This window comes from Nelumbo lutea, chromosome 6 (assembly GCF_056320005.1).
Source record: "Nelumbo lutea isolate HS-2025 chromosome 6, American lotus-T2T, whole genome shotgun sequence".
In the NCBI taxonomy this organism is placed as follows: Eukaryota; Viridiplantae; Streptophyta; class Magnoliopsida; order Proteales; family Nelumbonaceae; genus Nelumbo; species Nelumbo lutea.
The window spans coordinates 25,889,645-25,904,738 of record NC_142689.1 but is presented as its reverse complement, the minus strand read 5'-3'; the positions used below and the strand labels follow the sequence as shown (position 1 = coordinate 25,904,738).

The 15,094-nt window shown below is 38.9% G+C and overlaps 2 protein-coding genes across 3 annotated transcripts; one reads left to right on the top strand and one right to left on the bottom strand.

The window, feature by feature from the left end:
* The first annotated feature begins 1,718 nt into the window (after positions 1 to 1,718).
* On the top strand, positions 1,719 to 10,891 carry LOC148848054 (2-oxoglutarate (2OG) and Fe(II)-dependent oxygenase superfamily protein). The gene is made up of 2 exons (XM_088948007.1): positions 1,719 to 2,123; positions 8,262 to 10,891. The coding sequence occupies exons 1-2, from the start codon at positions 1,839 to 1,841 to the stop codon at positions 9,399 to 9,401; spliced, it is 1,425 nt and encodes a 474-aa protein (XP_088804133.1). The 5' UTR covers positions 1,719 to 1,838; the 3' UTR covers positions 9,402 to 10,891.
* Positions 9,385 to 12,580, bottom strand: LOC148848053 (protein IQ-DOMAIN 19-like). Of its 2 annotated transcripts, none has more exons than XM_088948006.1 (4): positions 11,427 to 12,580; positions 10,976 to 11,203; positions 10,027 to 10,713; positions 9,385 to 9,860 (listed from the first exon to the last, which is right to left on the bottom strand). In XM_088948006.1, exons 1-4 carry the CDS (start codon positions 11,886 to 11,888, stop codon positions 9,816 to 9,818), a joined length of 1,422 nt encoding a protein of 473 aa, XP_088804132.1. In that variant the 5' UTR covers positions 11,889 to 12,580; the 3' UTR covers positions 9,385 to 9,815. The 2 variants fall into 2 exon arrangements, with proteins under 2 accessions (XP_088804132.1, XP_088804131.1); XM_088948005.1 differs by having other exon boundaries at positions 10,967 to 11,203; positions 11,427 to 12,155.
* Between the last annotated feature and the right edge of the window lie 2,514 nt (positions 12,581 to 15,094).

Sequence of the window (15,094 nt, the reverse complement as noted above, 5' to 3'; positions counted from 1 at the left end):
GCTTATTGTATAAGCACTTAGAAAATGCTGAAACTTTGGGCTTAAAAAAATAATCCATTATTTTTAAAACAAACACTTATTTTAGGCTTATTTTCCAAATACCAAACATGACCTTAAATTAAAGAATTAAAATATTTAGACAATTATTATTCTGCAAACAATAACATTATCTGGTAGCATTAAAATATTTTGAATTTTACTTTCATAACCTAAACATGAAGCTAAGGCAAATATCAACATTATATGATAAAGATGTTTGGTACTTGGAATGGAATTTCTGATTTGGCAGTGTGGAAGTAGATATCACATGGTTCACATCTACTGCCATTTGTTAACCCCACCCCAATAAACATAAACATGGATAGGCCAATTATCACAGTTGGATCTCCTGTTAACAAAAACACTTTACCAACGTGATCTGACACCACAAATCTTTACTATAAAATTGGGGCCCACCATCTACTACCATTTGGCAGGTGATCTGAACTCTAATTATCAAATTAAATGCACATTTATGATGTTTTTAACTTTCTTGTTGGGCAGGTTGGGTCTGGGTTGTGACAGAGTGGTCCCAGTTTCGAACTGATTAATAATCCCGGTTAAACATGTCACTGCAGATGTGAAATCCAAATTAATAGCTGTTTGGCCAAAACTTGCATATTCAAAGTGCCCGTTTGGGAGGGATGAATAAGATAAACTTTGGTTCAGCTGCATAAATAACACAAGTTATGTTTATTGATGGTTCACTTAATCGGATGAATAAGATAAATTTTGGTTCAGCTGCATAAATAACATAAGCTATGTTTGTTGAGGGTTCACTTAATGGCCTAAGAAGTCATGATAAATTATCCAAAGAGACTGAAGAAGACGGCCCTTCAACGGGCTGATCACCGACATAGACAACCAAGAGCCACCGTGCTTCAGCCCTCCCAAACAGGCACTAAGGATGTTTGATAACAGTTAAAGTTAATGACTTATTTTCCTTGTTTTTTAGTGGATAAAATAAGTAGATAATAAAATATTCATGGATATAATAGTGTACCTGACTTCACCTTCAGCCATTAAGGAGCCTACGACCTCCTTAAAAACTTATCTACTAAAAAAATAGAAGATAAAGCAGTAAGCTTATTCATTTCAGCTGTTATCAAATGGCCTCACCACTGATTATTTCAGAGTGACTCAATCTTTCTCTAAACCTAGGGCTGCAACTTGGGCAGGCCCAACTTGAGCCTAGAGGCTGGATTTAGATCTCCGATCCTTGGGGCTGGGTCTGTATCTAAAAGTTTGGGCTTTACAATTTTTTACGGGATGGGCCTAGGCCTAGGTCGACCGAACCTGTCCTGTCCTTATTACAACCCAAATTTCAATGTGGCTGGTCCAGCTTAGCTTAAACAGTTTGAGCTTGACCTCGGATTCGGGCTGGGCTCAGGCCTTAAACCTTATTCTTAGGGTTGGGCGTGGGCTGTGTTTAAAAAGTTCTAAACCTGAATGGCACATTGTTTTGATGTTGAAAGTGTTCATAGAAACGACGCATGACAAACCTTTTTTCTCTATTGGATTAGAATATTTGACTGGCAAAGTGATAAAAAGTCAAATGATCTTGTCGAAAAGCTGTTAAGTGGGACCCTTTAGATGTCATTTCCGATTTTCTGCGAGCTTTGCACATAGGTCCATATTTGCACATAGGCCCAAAACGACAACCTCGTCTACCCGCCTGAAAATCATTTGTTTTTGTCTGGAGTTTTTCAAACTCTACAACCTATTCCAGCAGACACACACTGTGCATACATACAGAGAGAGAGAGAGAGAGAGAGAGAGAGAGAGAGAGAGAGAGAGAGATGGAAGTGGTAGATGCAGAGATTCTGGATCCGTTAGAAGTCCGTTTCTCAGACCTTAAACTGTTGTCTTCTTCATCTTCTAGGGCTTCTTCTTCCCTTTCATCAGCAGAGCTCGAAAGGCTAGAATCCATCTCCAGAGCTATAATGGAAACCCTAGGACCGTCGGGGCCTGGTCTTCTGACGATAACTGGAGTCCCGAAAGCCTCTGAGTTCCGTCGGATTCTCCTCCCATTGGCTCGGAAGCTTGCGTTACTCAGTAACGATGATCGCCGTCGGATTCTCAAGGTAATCCCCGGGATACCATTGACACAAACAAAAACACCCTTCCTCTAATTTACTCACTTAGTCACTCAGTTCTACTTTTTGGTATTTCCTTTCACCGACGTATCGAGATTGGTTTGTGCTCACTTGTTTGAAATGCTACTTCGTATCTGGATAATAATGGGTTCAGCATTCCATAAAAACTTGAATATAAGTGAGATTGATGGAAAATTTTTGGATTATTGTTGTTCTTTTTAGAATAGGAATTATGAAACTGGCGGTTTTTATTGATTTGAATCTTCTGCAACTTAGGGGAAGCGGGGGACTTCCCTTTGTTTGCGAGGCATGTGCCACTGTATATTTTCTTCAATACTCTTTTACGGTATGGGCATTTTGAACCGTAACAATTTTTCATGGTGCATTTTCATATTATGTCTCATTAGCTAATTAGGTTCTACACCACGGGGGTCACAAGTTTTGAGACTAATTAATGCTACAATGGTAAGTGCTCGGTCTGGCTTAAATGGCCATGTGGTACAGTTGTTTTTCTTTTAATCAGCAACAGGTAAAATTATAGTGATATTAAAACAGTGTACAGGATGTACATCTAGGGCACACACAGTCTACATACTTTAAGGGGATCTCTATAAATGCATTCTATTAATTAATTATATCCCCAATCATCTAATGCCTCTTAATTAAGGTTCTGTAATCTCTTGAAAAGCTCCCTTGGTTTCACTAAACAAATAAGGATATGATGGCACCTGCTCATAAATGGAAATATGACACAAACATGATGGTCCCATGGCACAACATTCCAAGTTTTCCACCATTTTTTGATGAAATTTGAGTCCATATCCATTCTACTAGGGGGATTGCAAGAAAGCCATTTATCCTCATATGGTTGAATTGAAAATCCCATCTGATCAGAAAATCAGAATTCAATATGAGAACATTATGCTATTTCTGTTTATGTGGTCTTATGCGCCATGCATATATTGAGAATGCAGTGAAGAACCTGAAAAAGTAGTCATAGCATGCCCTTGAATAGACTTAGCTTCCTTGTTCTACACTGATGGCCATTCCCCTTTCCATAATAACAAGAAGATTGATCTCTGAACTTTTTGGCCATCCAAGTAATGGGCTTGTAATTGAAATGTGATTTTCTAACTTCTAGTTTTGGGATGATTTTGAACCTAATGTTACTACAATGAATTTCTCCCTCAATTTCGGTTGTAAGATAATTCTAGATATGCTGGTTATGGGTGTAAAATAAAAGTAATTGCAGAGAAGGATTGTATAATGCTAAGCTCCATTTATACAGATTGATCAATCCTAAAATTAGGTGTTTTCACACACACAGGCACACATGTATGTATTTCTATGTGTGAACGTGAAGAAATAAAACTATTCAAGCATTACTAAGCCTATGGATAAGAAGAGACCTAATAAAACTAGTTCCTCCCATCCACACTCTTGGCAGGGCTACTGGTAGTTGAGTTGGTAGGGATTAGGATCTATCTAGATGAGATGTTTAATTGGATCCAAAGCCCTCCTTTGATACAACATTTTAGGCTCCAGGTGACTATCAGAGCTTAGAACAATTTCTGTCCTACCTCAATGCTTGCAAACCCCTAAAATGTACACTAATTGTAATTATGTTCCTTCATATGTGTGTGAACATGTAAGTGAATGCTAGCTGACAATGTGTTGAACATGCATTGTAGCAGCACTTTGAAAGACATTTGCAACCTTTGAAACAGCAAGCTAAAAGACAATCACATAATTCACTTGGCATTTAAACTACTGTCTCTACCCAAAAATAGGAATTTCTAGCTGTTGGAATTTCCTTGTCACCTCTCTTTCCTCCTTCAACTTCCCACTTCTTTGCATGTCTGTGTTTGTTTCTATGATTTATCCCTTGTATTCTGATGAATCCCTTATAAAAATGTATATAAGCTTCAATTGTAAGCTTTTCTGTGTTGATGGTCTGTAATATAGGTTTCTCTATGTCAAGTAAAACAACTATTCTTCCTGTATTCTTTTTCCTAACTATATGAATTTTGTTCTGCCATTCTGTTCTATTTGGTTATCCATGGTTAAACTGTGCCAATGTGGGCTCTTAAATCATTTCTCACTACTTCACTCCATGTCTTTTTGGTTTCTCCCTAGCTCTTCTTTCCCCTTCAACTTGTAACAAATCACTTCTTAATGGTGCTGTAGATGATCTTCTCTGCATGTGATCAAACGACCTTAGCCTACGTGGAGCTACTTCTAGGTTCTGTTGGATAAGCTCATTTCTGATCTATCCTTTCTAGTTTTACTGCTCAATGATTTCCTGGTAAACACTCCATTTGCTTAAGTGTTCTATGCTAATGGACTAAAAAGTTACTATCTTTCTGGATTTTAACATTGGCTGGTTTTTGGAAGATATGTTTTTTTTTTTTTTATTAATAAAATCATTTCCATTAAACAATGATTAGATACAAGAAAATCCCCTTAGAGGCGCGAGGTGCAGCTTCTCCAAACAGCAAATACACAAACTACAACAGAGAATACATGAATGTTGATGTTAAAACAAGAGTTACAGTTGTGCCCAAACAATGTTTCCCTATTTATCCCTTGTTTTGCCAAGACATCGGCAAAAGCATTAGCTGATCTCCCAACCCACTGTACTGTTATAGACATATTTCTTGTCAGCCATTTGAATTTCTTTAGCTCGTTTTTATAGCCCCAAGTGACATCCTCCGGATTATTTAACCAGTCCACCATTGTCTTAGAATCTCCTTCAATCAGAAGCTGCTCCACACCCACTTCTTTTGCAAGAAGTATTCCTTGTATTGCAGCTAACAATTCTGCCTGGATAGAGTTCCCAACACCTAAAGGGCTAGAGTAGAGTAAGACAACATCTCCAGCCTCATTCCTTAGGTACACCTCCCATCCTAGAGGGACCCTACCCTGGCTACTCCCATCAAAATTCAGCTTGAAAGAACCAAGAGGAGAGGGGACCCAGCTAGTCAATACCCTTTTACCTTGTGGGAGGAACAACTTGCTAACAACTTCTAATCCTTCCAACAATCAGTAAAAGAGAAATGGTTAAATAATTCTAGAGTCTTTAACCGATGTATTGACCTGGACATAATGCAGTCCTTTAAGGCTTGACTGCTTCTTCCTTTTTCTTGGAAGATCCTGACATTCCTTTCTTCCCATACTGTCCATAACAATGCTGCTCGTGAGCATCTCAACATTTTCCTTCCTCTTTTATGGGGCCAAGAGAAAAAAGAAGGTTTAAGATTGTGCTTACTTCTGTTGGCATATCCCAACTATACCCAAACAAAGATAGAAGCCAAACCCAGAGCTCTGCAGTTACACTACAAGAAAAAAATAGATGATTACAATCCTCACCATGAGATCTGCAAAGAATGCACCAGTTTGGTGAAATACAAAAGACGGGTCTTCTCTTTTGTATGTTATCTATCATGTTTACTTTACCATGCCACACTTCCCAACACAAAGCCAAAACCTTGGGGGGGACCGGCCTACACCAAACTTCTTTGGAAGGGAAACTTTGTTGAGAGGAAGTTTGGCAGAGGAACTTGAAAAAGGAGCCACAAGAAAAAGACCCATTGGGGTGAATGGCCCAAATCCTTTTATCAGGTTTCGAAGGATCTAGCCAAACCTTATCAAGGAGACATAGAAGAGTAGACAAACACTCAATTTCCCCATCCCTTAACCCTCTACAGAAACCCAAATCCCAAGACAATGCTGGCAAATTTAAAATCGACGGAAGGAATTTTGAGATCACCTCTTTTTTATACAAGGAAACAGAGTACAAAGAAGGAAAAAGGTCTTTCAGAGGGAGATCTCCAACCCCAATGTCCTCCCAAAACCGAATAGAATTAACAGAACAAGCATCATACCTGATGCAGCTGAGGAATTGCGGAAGAATTTTGTGAATTGCTTTCCATGGTGTGGCTAGATTAGCCCTCCTTGATGCACCAGCATCCCAACCACTCTCTGAACATCCATGAATACTCTTCACTAATCCGTGCTGGAGTCTATCCTACTCCAAAGGCCACCTCCACAGCCACTTCTAAGCCTTGTCCCAACCATATAGGGCTGGCTACATGAATCCTGTTTTGCCATTCCATTCTGTTCAGTGCCATATCCATTGTTAAGTTATGAGTGCTTGATTAATTCCTTACTACTTTAATCCATGCCTTTTTTGGCCTGCTCCAAGCTCTCCTTCAACTTGTAGCATATTGGTTAGTTTTATGCTATTGATGGTCTTCTCTGCATGTGATCAAACCATCTTAGACTAATTTTTTCTCATTTTATCACCTGTTGGAGCCACTCCTAGGTTCCTTATAATGGCTTCCGTTTTGACATTATTCTTTATAGTTTTTTCTCTCTTCCATCTCAACATTTGCATTTCTGCCATGCTTTTTTTTTTTTGGAATATGTTGTTTTTTCTGACTTCCCAGAGCTCTATTCTATACAATATTTCTGGCCTTACAACCATTTTGTTTGTAATGACATATTGATTTACATGAATTTGTTTTTTCTTGAAGATATGCAAAAAGAAATCAACATTTGGAAAAACCATTCAGCACCTTTGTTGTTGGGTTTCTGGAAATCCTGAAATACTGTGCTACTTTAGAATTATTTGCTTGTTTTTGACATAAACATGACAGTGGCAAATATGGCTACTTTAAGAGAATGGTGTGTCTTTGTTACATATTGAAGAAGCAATGTCAGATTGGACATAATTTAAAACCAGTGTTTTAGATTGACCCGGAAACAGAACTGCTGCTTTCCCTCCAGGTGGTGGGTTAGTGGTTCATCTGTCGGGCTCAAACAGATCAACCTGTTTATTCATAGTATCGTATATTCATCATATTAAATAAAATAAGTGTAAAAAATAATACTTATTGTTATTAATGGTAGAAATAGCTAAAAATGGAGAAAAAAGGTGAAGGACTTAGATGCATGTTAGGTTAAAGCATCGAATATTAGGTTTTTAGCATTTGGATGGATGTTTCTCAAAAATAAATGATATTTTATGGTTTAGAAAAGTTTAGTGTCAACAACCCGGTAACCTGCTGACTGGGTCAAAATTTCAATTATTTTGCTGGCCAGGTCACCAAGTTGTTGACTTGGTCAATTGTTTTTAGGAATCAAGTGGATAAGGGGCTAAATGGACCCAGAATCTTGGCTGGGTAATGGGTTGACTGGACCAACTGGATTGGGTCAATGATGAATTGAAAACATTGATTAAACATCTTTTATCTGCCCAATATTTTGTTCTCAGTTTGCCATGCAAAGTGTTTTTCCATGTTGCCCTTAGCCATTGGTGCTTGTTTATTTGTTCTTTCTCTAATTTGCATTTTCCATATTGTCTTATTATGGATTTATTATTCTGGCTTTTTTCAACATGTAAAAAAATGGTTTTAAGGTTGTTTGAGTTTATTACTGAATGGATATTGAGGTCTAGAAACTTCATTTTGTGGAATCACCAAATTATGCAGTCTGAATTTGGAATTCTCTTTAGTTAAACTCTATATCACTTGATACACTTACAAGAAGCTTGTCTAGAATATAATCATATATGCATGCTTTGTTTTATTTGGATTTATTTGCTAAGCAGCATTGCCTTGCTCTTAGTCAAAGTTTTAAAACATGGAGGCATGATGTGAGGTGCTTCACTATCTTGAGACATGAGCCGTAAACCAGAATGCAAGAGGCATAAGCCTCATGAATACATATTTTTCCATTAATAAACAATAAAAATAAAATAAATAGAAAATAGGGAAGTTCTCCTAAAAAGTATAGAGAAATAGGAAAGCCTAGAAAAAATTATATTTGCAATTGTTACTAATAAATCCATCATATTCAAATTTAAAATTAATAAAAGCATGAACCCATCCTTTTATTTTGCTTTTTTAAATAAAGCTATTCGAAAAGGGTGAAACATATTTGGCAAACTGGCATGTATTTCTTGCATAGAAGATTCAGTAAATGCATATGCGTTGTACAAGGTATTTGTATTCATGCCTGTATGTACACCTCCTGGCATTCTGTTAGGGCTTCATGTCAAGGAATGCCTCCCATGCCATCTAAATACTGCTCTTAACTCTCAAAATTTGTTTGGTAAAATTCCAGGACCACAACTTGGGAAGTGATGTTCCTCTGAAGAATCTCAATAGAACAGTCTCATCTTTTGCATTGCAACTGAGATATGTGGGAGATCCAACTTCAGAACATACTTTAAGTGAGAAAAACTATACAAATCAAGAAAGTCATTTCTCTGAAGAAGAGAATCCAATTGGGGGTAAGTCAATATTTGAGGATAATGAATTCAAGAATCTTGGAAGCATTTTTAAGGAGCTAGGATTCTGCATGATGGAATTAGGGTTTCACTTAGCACGAGTTTGTGATAAGGCCATTGGGAGCCAAGAGCTAGAAGAAAGTTTATTGGAATCTTGTAGTGCAAAGGGACGCCTTATACATTATCATTCCACTCTAGACAATTTTCTGTTAAAGGAAGCTGGAAGAAAAAGATCTACCAAGTCATCAGCTAAATGTCAGTTTCAGTCTCCTTGTGGGTCAATAGATTCAGGATCCTGTGGCAGAAATAAGAAAAATCCAGTGGAATTCTCAAAATCAGAAAGAAATGTTGATCAAGATCAATCATGCAGAACTTCTCTTTCCGACTTATGGCAACAGTGGCACTATGACTATGGTATTTTCACTGTTCTGATGGCTCCGATGTTTATCTCAACATGGCATCCACCAACAACAGAAGCAAAAGATGGGGTTTGTGTGGAAACTCAACAAGAATGCCTGCCTCCTGATGGGCACACATACTTGCAAATATTTGATCCCAACAAGAATAGCCTCCTTGTGGTGAGATCATCTCCTGAAAATATTATTATTCAGGTGGGGGAGTCAGCTGATATTTTATCAAAAGGAAAGCTTCGTTCAGCCCTGCACTCTGTATGCAGACCAATTCAGCAAGAAAATATTAGTAGAGAAACTTTTGTGGTTTTCATGCAACCATCTTGGAGCAAAACTTTCTCAGGCTTTTCAAGGGAAAATGTGACTGTAAATAGTAACTGTTCTGGGTCTTGTGATGAGAAGATTCACCTTGCCAAGCAGGAAGAACATCAACTAATTCAGGAGATTCAAAAAATAGTTCCACCACTGTCATCACGGTTTAAGGATGGGATGACATTTGCAGAATTCTCCCGTGAAACTACCAAGCAGTACTATGGTGGAAGTGGTCTACAGTCCAATAGATAGAAGATAGCTTATATGGAAATAATGGTACATAATTTCTGATACATCAACGCATGGTTAAATTTCCTAGAAAAGTATCACATCCCTCACAATATTTCTTGCAACAGATTACAGTTGATAAAAAAAAATCTGATTTGGGTATTGCCTTTACAAATTAGTTTGCTGCAGTCCAGCTACCTCATTCTTTCTCATTAGAATGCTTGAGGCAAGAAAAGATGTAGAAACACTCGAAGCAGAAATTGAATGTTAGAGATAGGCTTCTGATATAAGGAATCCCCTGCAAAGACATCATATCATAAAATTAAATACAATCAGTAAATTTAGCATCTCCTACAATAGAAACTCCATTAGTGGATTGTCTTTGATTTGTCCTGCTCTGCGTTGTTCCTTCTTCTTTGATGGTGACAAATCCCAGTCCTAACTTTGGAGATTGATGAACTGTCGGTGCTTATTCCCATGTGCCTGCAGTGATGGAAGGTAATGAAAAGCATACAATCAGATTTTTATGAAGGTAGCTGGTTAAAGTAACTAAGCTAAATTGGGGGTGGCTTAAAACCATTGTCTGGAAAATGTGCTGTAAATTTATAAACCATTCCATGATTCTAATATTGGATCAACTGGTATTCACCTCATATGTTACAAGGGATCTGTGGTAGTTGGTATTTGTCAGAACTGTACTGGTCGACCCACGCTCACTATCCTTGAGGGACATTGTGGACCTGTCAAGTTTGATCGACCATGGGTATTGGTGCCCATTAATATTGGAACCCAGATGAGAAGATGAACGCTGCATCCTGGTGCTCCTTGGGATATTCCTTCCTTCAATTGATGCCCTTCGTCTGCTTGGTTGTCTCTCGAATGAATCAGGTCGTTGTTTAGGTGCACTCTGTGAACGGACTTTTGCTCTGGAAGATTTTGTGTTTGCCATGTAATGTGGAAAGAATGGATAGTCATTGGAAACTGAATCAGCATAGTCGGACCGGGAAAAAGCAAAGGAGCCCATTTTTGAGTCTGGTTTGGTAACAGCAGAGTAGCATTGGGGGCTGCTCTGTGTTGTGAGGAAGGAATAATCATCAAAATGGCCACTACAAGCTCTTGGGCTCATATCGGTCAAAGCTGATGGAGCAGGTGACATCTGGAACTGGTATTCTTGCTTCGAGTTTGCACGATGCCCAGCATAATACATGGAAAGCCTTTGTTCGAACCGTTCAATTTGTGGGGGGGTTGAGTAGATATTCCTGCTCTTTGAGCTTCTTGATTCACCAAGGTCCATCTCCACAATCTTAATGTTATCTTCCACCCCTCTATCAATCTCCTACATACATAAAAAGATCAGATTTCAGATCAGAGATTGAACGTGAATTACCAATGTTTCCTAGATCCTCAATATAAAACATCTTCTGGGTAGAGAGGTTCTTACAAAATTAAATAAATGTTTTAACATTACAAAATTTTGAGAAGATATATGGCTTATATTTTATGATTTTGATTCATGGATGCAACTTGCAAGGCAATTGAATTTGTTATGATATCATAGATTTGAAATGCAGGAGGGAGAAGGCACGTACATTGTTTACCTGTCTAAACCGGTGGTCCTGTAAGGGTTTTCTGTGAATTGATTGTCTTTGAATGGTGGTTTGCGCTTCCTCAGCTAACCTGATCCTCTGAGCTCTGGCTCTGGCCTGAGCTGTCACCAGTGCCTCCATGCACCGCAGAGTAGCAGTTGCCTGTTTCCTCACCAGATGACCCCTTACCAAGGCCTGCAACTTCACTAGTCCTTTCAATGCAGACGATGCTTTCCTTGCCTGTAATATCACCACCATGAAAAATTCAGTCTACATTTTACTCTGCAATCTTTGCTATTCTATTTCTCTTTTGGCCTAATTTTGATCTATGTTAAGGTATCCAGTACCCACATGGCTACACATATCCATGTAATCTATAAACCAAAAATAGGGGTCCCAATAAGCATAACAGGAGAAAATGATTTTAGGATGGAGCTTTAGATGATGACATTAGGATTCATACCAGGTAGGAACGGAATACAGCTTGAATCTTGATAGCGGCAGCCTCTTCAACGGCATTGGGCCTTGTGGCAGCAGCAGTGAGACGGATCACAGCAGCAGCAGCCTGTGCAGCTGCCACTGCTGCATCGGCAGCAGCAGCCGTGGCAGCTGCCACAGCCATTGCATGCTTCTTTTGCTCAATCTCAGATTCTAAGATGGCCTGTATCGCTGGTGCACTGGCAGCAACTGGTTCCATGAAATTCAAATCCTTGGGGGCCGCAGCTGAGGCTGTTGATCTTCGGAAACTCCATCTGCGTTTCTCTTTTGGAGTTGTAGGTGGAACTGTAATTGGTGTTGTTGGGTTTTCAGTGGGAAGCGATGAAAGTTGCTTGGTATTAACTTTCCCTTTCTCCTTTTCCCTTTGTTTCTCCTTGTCTTTCTTCCCTGTCAAGAAGCTTCTAATCCATTTGCTGGTCTTCCCCATTTCTGTCAAAGCTTCTAGTTAGCCATGACAACAGAAACACCAAACAGAAGAAGATATGATAGATCTCTCTCTTCTCTCTCTCTCTCTGCTTCCTGCTTTGGTTTCTGATGAAATTGTTACGAAAGGCTTAACTGTTTTGACCACTGAACTCTCTTCTTTGTTCTCATTCCGTGGGATGATCTGGTTGGTTGTTTTGTTTATTGTACGGTCCTGCAGAAGAAAAAAATGAAGAAACGGAGTGGAAAATTCCTCGTCTCCCCCTTGGGCTGTTAATCCACTTCGACTTGACACGCTGTTAAATATTGGATGGAACAGACACCCCACCGTGCCTTCTTTGGGAAATTTTGTGAAGTACCGAATTTATCCCCTCAAGGATCAGGAAATGAGGGGCAGTTTTGGTAAATTAAAACATGCCATGTCAGCTAGTGGAGTTTAGAAGGAATCAGAAACCATGTGATAAAGGGTCATGTAACAAGTAAAATACTCCGGACTCCAATTGGGCATTGTGGTGATGCATTCAGGCCTAAGACTAAAGACTTGGTAGTTAGGAATGCGCACGTGCTCCTCGTACTATTGGTTTCGCCTTTTAAGCCAATCCACCTCCATCCCAAGGAACCTCGATTCTAAGACCCTCCATGAAGTCTCTCTCTCTCTCTCTACACTTGAGAATGAGAATTGGAAGGGTTATGGTTATGGGTCCTACTTCTATCGAGTGCTGGCTTAAATTCCCCTGAAAATAGAAACACTACAGTCTACACTCTACACGCTCGGCTTGGTTGTAGCTTGTAACAGACTGTTGTGCTGGACGGTAGGTATGGAGACAGCTTTAATTAATGCAAAATTCAATTCCTTCTTTTTCTAGGCTGGGCTTTGGCTCTGGATAGGGGGAGCCCACTGCCCAGTGGCTTCCATGCAAACACCAACCGTTGAAGCAAATGCTGGAATGGCGAAGAATTCTGTGAGATATTGAAATTTCAAGGAGTAGGTACATCTGTTGTGTGTACCAAAAACCAAGTCTTTAAAGAGGACTTTGTATGGACGTGTGCAGGTGCTGGACCCACCTCATGATCTGTTACAATCTGGACGACTTTCCTCCTGGTTCCCCACTTTGGAAGCTTTGTTTTTTACAATGAGAAAAAAAAGGGTTTTACAGTGGATGATCCAAGAAAGGGTCTCTTTATTGAATTCAGTTGGGACTTGGAATCAATTCCTCTCTCAAGTCTAAGCACCAGTTCCAATTGAATTCCACTCGGGCTGAACATGCTAAGCAGCCCATTAATCAAAATTACCAGATTGGATGAGACCCATGGATCTACACTGGGGGTGGTGGGAATTTGAAAGTTTGGAACTCACTTCACTTTAAGGTTCAAAATATTGATATGCTCAATACATCGGTAGAAGTATATCGGGCATTTTGATACTCTTTTTTTATCTTTTATTTTTTTTTTTAAACTGATTCAAGAGAATCGGTCTAGAACCCTTCCATCCCCTGAACCGGTCAGACTCCTGATATACCTACTATAAGAATGTATCAAAAAAGTCCCAAAACTATATATATCAACTGATATAGACCGTTACGCAACGATACTTAACCTTACTCCACTCCCAACAAGACAAGGAAACGACTTTGGTAATAAAGTGAAGCAGAAGCCCCTAAGTTTTTCTCTGGGGTGAAGTCAAATCAGAAGCATTTAATCAAACCACGTGATTGCCAACTAAAGGGGTTCATTATAAAATTAGATATCTATCTATGTAATTAAGATACAAGTCGAACCCATTAGGCATTAACTAACACCACCAAGTATCACGCCACTCTTGCTCATCTAGCATTGTTCTTTATTAGCTTTTGTGATTTCTTGCAATCCGGAAAATGATCTGCTGGAGGGTATTTTCTTATTTCTTCTGCCTTAGCTTCTCTGGGCTTCATTCTTTCTCACTGTATGCATGAGTCAATGCCCCAAATGCTTGGATTTTTCATTTAACTCATTTGGGTTCTCTTGTAGCATCGGCCTTTCCATTTTCTCTTGACCAGTTTCTAAAAATGAGAGGGACCCGCATCAAGATATTTCTGATTTCTGTATTAAATGATAATAACAGTGGTTTTACCATATAATGCCAAAACCCAACTGGTTTTTGGCCGCTATTCTCTCAAAATATATAGAATAATCTTCTATGGGCACCTCCTATTTGTTCATTCATGTTCTGCACTTAGATTTCTACCGGTAGTAATTAACAGCATACATGATCGGTCTCATACAAAATTTCTTCCCCGTTTGATTCTTAATGGCTTCACTAAATGAGAAAATTTTGGCTGTTGGGCTGTTGAGAACGTTCTTGGGTATGCCACGTTAATCCATTCAATTTATGGTCAAAAGAATATTGATGACAATTACTCTTTTACCCTACACTGTAATTAAGTAACTGTCATGCCCAAAGAACATTCTCAACTGTCCCCAACAGTCAAACCCATCATCGTTCATGGTGGAGAGAGAGAAAGAGACTTGATGATAAGTTGCTTAGGAGGAGCAAATTTTGATGAATTTATTGGTTCAGAAGTTGGTGGAATTTGCATTCAGAACTGTCAAAAATGTTAGCGTGGAAACAAAACAAATTAATGGTGGAAATAACTCCCTTTTGTCATCAACATATTACGATTTGTCTCCTCCCTTGAGTCTTTTTCTTGAGATGTAATGAATAATGATGTATCATTTATTTCAGTATACAAAGGTGTCATGACCTCACGGGTTCGGTCCTACCTCAACTAGCCCCTAAAGCAACCCACCTAGGAGAAACGTTAAACTTACTTTTGTATTTGGTGCAGGTTTCCATTTTCCACCTGAGTGGTTAAAACAACTTGTAAAAGAAGGGTTACTGATACAGCCAGATAATACAGGTTAATTAGAAGATGCCATGTGGTCCACATTGGAGGGCAAAATGGGAAATTTATTGGGGGTATCGACCACAACGTACCAGCTGAGTAACGGCCACGTATTAATAATGGGCTGATGACGATATAGCAACCCAAGTAACGGTCGAGTAAAGAGGATAAGGATTAGGGTAAAATATAAAAAACTTCCTTGAAGTTTCTCACAATCATAATAACCTTTCTTGACATATCATCTTAACAGAGGCCTCCTTTTACCTCCCTTTCATCTTTGTCCCAGTAATGGAGACTTGAAGAATACAAAATTACTCTTACAATTTAT